This window comes from Octopus bimaculoides, chromosome 3 (genome assembly GCF_046866305.1).
Source record: "Octopus bimaculoides isolate indiv1 chromosome 3, ASM4686630v1, whole genome shotgun sequence".
In the NCBI taxonomy this organism is placed as follows: Eukaryota; Metazoa; Mollusca; class Cephalopoda; order Octopoda; family Octopodidae; genus Octopus; species Octopus bimaculoides.
The window spans coordinates 145,262,256-145,271,109 of NC_142930.1; the positions used below are offsets into that span (position 1 = coordinate 145,262,256).

At 39.2% G+C, this 8,854-nt stretch overlaps 1 protein-coding gene across 1 annotated transcript; it reads right to left on the bottom strand.

The window, feature by feature from the left end:
* Positions 1-6,082: 6,082 nt before the first annotated feature.
* Positions 6,083-6,568, bottom strand: LOC149136754 (uncharacterized). Its single transcript, XM_089348417.1, has one exon. It carries the CDS (start codon positions 6,566-6,568, stop codon positions 6,083-6,085), a length of 486 nt encoding a protein of 161 aa, XP_089204543.1.
* Between the last annotated feature and the right edge of the window lie 2,286 nt (positions 6,569-8,854).

Below are 8,854 nucleotides of genomic sequence, written 5' to 3' on the forward strand. Positions count from 1 at the left end.
GGTGGTGATGGTGATGATGATGATGAGGAGGAGGAGGATGATGATGATGATGATGATGATGATGATGATGGCTTCAAAGCTGAATGCCAGAAACATAATTTTGGCAATAAACTCGCTTGCAGTTTCAGTAGTTTGGTATGGCACTGGAATCCTGAAGTGGACAGAAGGGGAGCTAAAGGAGATGGACAGGAAGTCAAGAAAGCTCTTAACAATGCATGGAGCCCATCATCCACATGTAGACACTGATCGCCTATACATGAAGAGAGAAAATGGAGGAAGGGGACTGATAAGTGTGGAAGACTGCGTGTGTATTGAACTTGAGAGTTTAATGAGATACCTAGCCCAAAGTAAGAACACCTTGCTAATGAGAGTTAGGAACGAGGGAGTATTGAGAGCAGAGAAAAAGGAGAAAACAAAGGAAGAAGTACCAAAAGGACAAGAAGATGAATTACACAAGAAAGGACTACACAATCAATTCCATGTGGCAACAACAGAAGTTGCTGGTAAAAATAAGTGGGATTGGCTCATGAAAAGAACCCTAAAAAAAGAAAACCAAGAGCACTATACTGGCAGCAAAGGACCAAGCTCTGGCCATGAACTGAAGGGTCAACCTGAGGAATGAACAAGTGTCTCTGCTGTGCCACATTTGCAATAGAGTGGATGAAACCATTGCCCATATCATAAATGAATGCTCTAGACTTGCCCAAAACCACTACAAGTTGTGGTGACACGACCAGGTTGTGAAAATGCTACACTGGAAACTGTACAAAAAGTGGGACTAGAGAGAAGCAAGACATGTTATGAGCACAAACTGCAGGGAGTGGCTGAGTCGGAGACTAGCAAAATAATTTGGGATTTCCTAATCCAAACAGATCAGGTGCTAGAGCATAACAGACTGTACCTAGTGGTGGTGGATAAGATGCACCACATATGCTATATAGTTGATGTTGCATGCCCTTTTGACCCATGAATAGTCAAGAAGGAAGACAAAAAGATAGATACAACCCTCTTAAGTATGAAATAGCCCGGTTATGGAAAAGAGAGTGTCGTGTATCTTCTACAATAATAATCTACTATGATAATACTCTTGTGTATTTCTCCATCACAACAAATGAATGAGAAAGGAGGGGGTGATCCACTGATGGAAGTGGCATGGTGAAAAGTCAATGGTGAAACAAAAATCAACAGCGCTTCAACTCTGTGTGAATATGTGTGTGCGTGAAAAAGGGAGGAATGTGAATGTTTGTGTGTGTGTATGTGTGTGTTTGTGTAAATTCTATCTATATGATATTTGAGTGAGTGTATATGTGTTTATGTATGTTTATTTAGAAAGATACATAGAAAATAGAATTACAGACACACGCTCATTTACACATACATATATCTATATAAACAAACACACTTAAAAGGAAGGAAGCAAGCTGTGACAAAGTATAGAAAGTCGTGTTCGCTATAGACTGTGCTACTGATACATATAATTGTATACATATGCACACACACACACACGCACATACTTACAGAGAGTTGAAGCACTGTTTGATTTTTTTTCACCTTTTTGTACCCTTTTTATATATAAAATACTACAATTAGCCATAACTTTTGACAACACAGGGTCATCTAGTAATACTAATAATCCTATTTAGCATAGGAACAAGGCCAGCAATTTTGTGAGTGGAGATAAGTCAATTACATCAACACTAGTTCTTGATTGATACTTATTTTATTAAACTCGAAAGGGATGGAAGCCAAAGTCAGCCTTGGTAGAATTTGAACACAGAACATACAGATGGACAAAATGCAGAGAACCAAATGAAACAACTCAAGAGAGATATTGGACTGATATATGCAGTTATAGAAAGGAAGAGAGGGAGGGAAAGCCACAGGAATGAACTGCAAAGACAGTGGAACAGCAGAAGATACAAAGGACTGATGGTAGTTAAAGAAGAACAAAGACAAAAAGATTAAAAGCAGTGTCAGCTGGAAGAAACAGATACCAACAGAGAACAAATCAGTGAAAATAAATCACCAGCAGAATAGACTCTTTGAGAAATTCTATAAATGATTGAACAATCAGGAGGAGCATCAGGGGAATGATATGCCAGACACTGAAGCAGCAAGAAAATTCAGGGCAGAAATCTAGAGCAAGAAGTCCAAGAGAATATAAAAGCAGACTGGTTGCAGGAATTTGAAAGAGAAATGGAAGTTTGAGTGATGTAAGAAAATATAAATATAATAATTACAGATAAGAAAATTAAAGAGATAATCAAGAAAGTACCATACCGGAAAACTCCTGAGGTTGTTAAGGGATTCTGGCTCAAAAATCTCCCAAATACATACAGTTATATACAACTGATTTTTATTGGCTGCATAGAAAATGGAATGCTACCACAGATGACAAGAAGAATGATAATGCTGATACTGTTGTTGTTGTTGTTGTTGTTGGCATCTTTTTGTCTCGGTAGACAATGGAGTTGCACATAAACTAATCCAGTCTGGTTTTTACATTTCATGTCTTCTCCAGTTTTGCGCAGGCCTGGGCTAGATGCAAGAAAATCCTGGGTAGCCCAATTGTCAGGATTCCTCTCTCAACCTTGCTGATGTAGTCCAAAGGAGTGCCGAGCATTACGTTTGGCACCAGCTTGGTTGCAGGAGCTGCCGGAAGAGTGTCGAGTCGAACACTAAACCGCCTACGGGGCTCCACTCCAGATTTCTTTGAAGGTTGTCTCCTTTCCGTAACCCTGGATAGGATCCCATACCGGGTACTGTCAGCCGGAGCCAGCTGAGCCCGGAACTCCTGTCAGGCACTCCCTGAAGTAGGGAAGAAAATCACTACCCACTACCTAATATTGATACTGTATCAGGACAGAAAAACAGAGAGGGATGTCAGCAATTGTAGACCTGTTACTTGTTTAGTATTACTCTGGAAGTTATTAATTGACCTCAGAGTAGATGAAGTATATAATTTTGCAGAAAAGGAAAATTTATTTCCAGAGAAGCAAAAAGGATGTAGAAAGAGATCTAGAGAGACTGCTGATTTGATATATGTAAATAGAAGATTATTAAATGAAAAGCAAGTATGAAAGAAGAATTAACTAATGGATAGATTACAGAAAGCTGTGTGACAATGTTCAACATAGTTAGCTCTTGGAGTGCCTAAGGATTCACAGAGTCAATGAAAAGATAAACAGCTTTTTGAAAGATACAATAAGAGTGTGGGATGTAGAACTGACACGTGGAAATGAATCACTAGGAAATGTAAAAATACACAGGGGCGTTTTCTGGGGAGACCTGCTCTCTCCACTACTCTTCTTCTTCATTTCATTAATCCCTCAGACAAGTATATTGAGAAAATCTAGGCTTGCCTATAAGATTACCAAAACCAAGGTGAAAATAAATCACCTGCTTTGTATGGATGACCTCAGAGTATGTGCTAAAATGAGAAAGACCTGGATTCTCTGATCTAAACAGTAAGTGTATTCAGTAGAGATATTGGAATGCAGTTTGAATAGAGGCCAGATGATAAATTCTGAAGACAAAATTACTACAAGACAATGTCATTAGATCACAGTGGAATAATGAGGGGAACAGATATTCAGGGGTGCTACAAGATGATAGAATGTTGAAAGGTGAAATTAGAGGAAAAAACCTCTAAAGAGTACAAGAGGAGAATTAGGAAGGGGCTGAAAACAAAATTAAATGGAGGGAATATCATTAAGCAATAAATACATGGCCTATTCCATTATTAAGATAATCTGCTCCCTTTCTGAAATGAACAAAGGCTTAGCTATAGAACTTGGATAGAAGAACTAGAAAGTTGCTCACAATGCACAACGCTCACCACCCTAAAAACAATACAGATAAACTCTGCCTGTTAAGAAAGGAAGGAAGCAGAGGATTATTAAACACAGTAGACACTGTCAGTAGCGTAATATTGGATTGAGAAATTATGTTGTGCAGAATAAAGAAAGAATACTATCAGCAGCTAGAGATTCCCAAAGAATGACTAAAACAGATGGAGAACTCAAAGAGAGAAGGAAGAACAACAGAACAAACAAATGGAAAGAAATAGAATTATATGGTCAATTCATGCAACAAACTGAGAATATTGGTTGTAAAGAATGTTGGTTCTGGCTGATGGACAGGAACCTGAAATAAGAGACCAAATTGCTGACGAGCTGTTCAGGAACACAGTGCATAGAACAAATCTGATAAAGGTAAAAATTGACAAAATTCAGTCACACAGTAACTGTAGAATCTGCAGGAAAGGAGATGAAAGCATCAATCACCTCTTGAGTGAAAACGGTGTACTAGCACAAAAGGAACATAAGATAAGCACAGGCATGACTGTGTAGGTAATATTGGAATGTTAGTTGAGTACATGGTTTCAAAGTAACAGAAAAGCAATATGAACATGGACTGTGATGGAAGAGGATCTTATGGGAATTCCCCATAAAAACTGACCACGTTACTGAAACAAGAAGACTAGACATGATTATAAAGAACGAAATAAGCAAGCAGTGTAAGATCATAGACTTTGCAATTTCCTATGATAACAGTGTTGGTACCAAAGAAATTGAAAAACATTAAGAAATATCAGGATCTAACTAGAGAGCTGAAGAGACTGTGGAAGATTAAGACAACAGAATATTCCTGTGGTGATTGGCATTTTTGGCACAACACCCAAAATGCTACCGAAAAAACTGAAAGAGTTTGGAACTGAAGCTTGCATTGGTGACCTGTAGAAAAGAACCATCCTAAGAAAGATTCTTGAGATTTGAGGAAACTTGCTGTCACCAAACTTCAAGATAAAATTTCTGTTAATTGAATTAGTGAGTGGCTGTGTGGTAAGTAAACTTGCTAACCAACCAGATGGTTCTGGGTTCAGTCCCACTGCATAGCACTTTGGGCAAGTGTCTTTGACTACAACCTTAGGCTGACCAAAGCCTTGTGAGTGGATTTAGTGAACAGAAACTGAAAGAAGCCTGTCGTATATATATATATATATATATATATATATACATATGTATGTGTGGATATGTTTGTGTGTCTGTGTTTGATCCCCACCATCGCTTTAAAACTGATGCTGGTGTGTTTATGTACCTGTAACTTTGCAGTTTGGCAAAAGAGACTGATAGAATAAGTAGTAGGCCTACAAAGAATAAGTTCTAGGGTCAATTTGCTCGACTAAAGGCGGTGCTCCAGCATAGCCGCACTCAAATGACTGAAATAAGTAAAAGAATAAAAGAATGCACTAGCTTGATGATGATGATGATTATGATGATGAGGACAACAACAATGACGTCAACAACAGTGATGACGACAGTGACAATGACAAAGGCAGTGACAATAATAAGTAAAAAATTAAACAAATCTATTGAGTAGAATATTATCGACACTAAAAGAAGAGAATGAAAGAAGGAAAGTGGGGAAGTATTAGAAGGTTAGAAGAAGATAGTTGGGTGAAGAAATATATCTCTATCCAAATTTAATTAACCATTTCTCTCAGAAAATACTGAGACGCTAATTTTAATTTAAGCTAACAATTTACAGTAAATCCGTAGAGCTTGTTTAACATATTCTCCCTATCAGCTAATAGAATTACTGAAGACTTACACAGACAGAACATGCAAGCCCTTCTATCACTTTTGTAAAGTTTTTGTTATGCTACAATATACCAGTTAATACCTCCTTTACCTCCGCCACCCCAACTCATTATTCCTTGTAATCCTTGTTACCATTCACTATAACTATTCTTTAACACTTCTCAGTCTATACAGACATCACACTTCCTTACTTCTATCCATCTATACATACTCAATGCTTGCTCAACCAAAACACAGGAATCCAAGCGGGATGTAACTTACACCTAAATGCTAAGAGCTAAGGGAAAGGCACTTCCACTTTGTGGGACATTACTGCGATGCTAAACAAGACCGAGCAAGTGACATAATGCTATGAATGCTTGAGTAGGTCGTCCAAAACACAATGTATGTTCATCAACTTACCAGAGACACTGGATGCCTCCTTGAAGACCTCCATCAATTAATGCAAGACTGAAATGAATGGCTCTCTCTCTTTCTCTCTAGTCAGGTGTCGCACTATGCGATGCTGTGGTCATCACAATGTCTTGCCACCTTCTCCTGTCCACTACCCCATGGACAGCTGAGAATAAAGACAATCCTGAGGCTGCGATGTCTTTCAGCCAAGAAGTGGGTGGTCTGCCTCTTTTACGTCTGCCGTTCACTTTGCCAGTTATGATCGTTCGCTCAAGTCCATCCCTGCGCATGACATGGCCAAAGAACCATAGCTTCCACTTCATGATGTTTCGTCGAAGTGTCATCTCGCAACCGAACTTTTCTAGTATCCAGTTGTTTGTCCTTCTCTCTGTCCACGACACTCTTAGGATTCTGCGGTAACACCACATTTCAAAAGAGTTCACTCTTTTCTCATCTGCCTTCAACATTGTCCACAACTCACAGCCGTACTTCACAATAGAGAAAGCAGCAGCCTGAAGTAGCCTTATCTTCAGCAGCATTGACACACCACGACTCTTCCAGATGTTCTCCATATCTTCCAGATGTTCTCCAAATGAATGTCATCAGTGGGTTAAAAATGTTCCAGTAAACTCGACCAGATGATGTTGATATTTGTCCTTCCACCGATTCCTCATCTCTCACCATCCTCCATGTTCCTCATAAACTCTTGCAGCTTCTATCCCCACTAACTTTCTGTTTTTCTGTTCCCACTCATTTTATTCATCTTCTTGTGCTTGGACAGTCCACCTTGGCTATTCTATCTCTCTTTTCAGTTCCACCCCAGTCACTCCCATTTACGAGTAACCGTGTAACTCCTCCACAACTAGGCATAGGAGTGGCTGTTTGGCAGGTGTAGGAGTGGCTGTTTGGTAAGTAGCTTGCTTATGAACCGCATGGTTCCAGGTTCAGTCCCACTGCATGGCACCTTGGGCAAGTGTCTTCTACTATCGCCTCGGGCCGACCAAAGCCTTGTGAATGGATTTAGTAGACGAAAACTGAAAGAAGCCTGTCACATATATGCATATATCTATATATATATATATATATATATATATATATAAGCATGTGTGTGTATATGTTTGTGTGTCTGTGTTTGTCCCCCCACCATCGCTTGACAACCGATGCTGGTGTGTTTACATCCCCGTAACTTAGCGGTTCAGCAAAAGAGACCGATAGAAAAAGTACTAGGCTTACAAAGAATAAGTCCTGGAGTCGATTTGCTCGACTAAAGGCGGTGCTCCAGCATGGCCACAGTCAAATGACTGAAACAAGTAAAAGAGTAAAAGAGTAAACTGGAAGCCTGTCTTGCCCCACCTCACCTTCTTTTCCACATTCACCCCTCCTATCCTAGTAGAAGGCTGTCTTGCTCTCCCTGTACTTCCATGCAGTCAAAGAGGATTTTAGTGTTGTGAGCTAAATGGCAACCTCACTAGTGCTGATACTTCCACCCCAAACATACCAAATGCACTCAGTAAGCTCTGTAAAGTCGTTGGTGTTAGGAAGGGCATCCAACCATAGAAATCATGCCAAATAAAACATTGGTGTAGGGTGCAGTCTTCAGTCCATTTGGATCTTTTCAAACCAGCATAGAAGACAGACATTAAATTATGATGACAAGGAGGAGGAGGAGGATATGTATACATACATACATACATACATACATACATACATATATATATATCATCATCATCATCATCATCATCATCGTTTAACGTCCGCTTTCCATGCTAGCATGGGTTGGACGATTTGACTGAGGACTGGTGAAACCGGATGGCAACACCAGGCTCCAGTCTGATTTGGCAGAGTTTCTACAGCTGGATGGCCTTCCTAACGCCAACCACTCAGAGAGTGTAGTGGGTGCTTTTACGTGTCACCCGCACGAAAACGGCCACGCTCGAAATGGTGTCTTTTATGTGCCACCCGCACAAGCCAGTCCAGGGGCACTGGCAACGATCTCGCTCGAAAATCCTACAGGAGCCAGTCAGGCGGTACTGGCAATGGCCACGCTCAAAATGGTGCATCTCATGTGCCACCCGCACAAGAACCAGTCCAGGGGCACTGGCAACGATCTTACTTGGCTTGCCGGGTCTTCTCACGCACAGCACATTTATATATATATATATATATATATATATATATATATATATATATATAACAAATAAAAGGGTAAAGGATTATTAATTTATTAATAAATTAATAATTAATAAATTTCACCAAGCCCTTCGGTATGTAAACACCATTATCGGTGAAGAACTTATTTAAAAGTTCTTATACATTTATAAACATAATTAAGGGATCAGCAACAGTATGTGGTGAAGCAACTGTTGCTGATCCCTTAATTATGTTTATATATATATATATATATATATATATATATATATATCCAGCTGTAGAAACTCTGCCAAATCAGACTGGAGCCTGGTGTTGCCATCCGGTTTCACCAGTCCTCAGTCAAATCGTCCAACCCATGCTAGCATGGAAAGCGGACGTTAAACGATGATGATGATGATGATGATGCACATACAAACACTGTACAAGCTTGAAATTCCATACTACTTAAGGATTGAGTTGGCCTAGATTTAGGGCTTTTCCAGATTCACAGACATTACTTTTGATAATCAAATTTACAGAAAGATAAAGAGATAATTAGGTAAATTTTGGTAGTTTATTCTTCAGTAAATATAATTCGATTCATTTATAAAATCAAACATTTTTTGAAGAAAAATAAACTCAACACTTGACAAAAATTCAAGCAATTGTTTTTATTCTCAACAGAGACAAAGGGCATATGATGCTTTAAATTCTGTTTAAAGAAATGT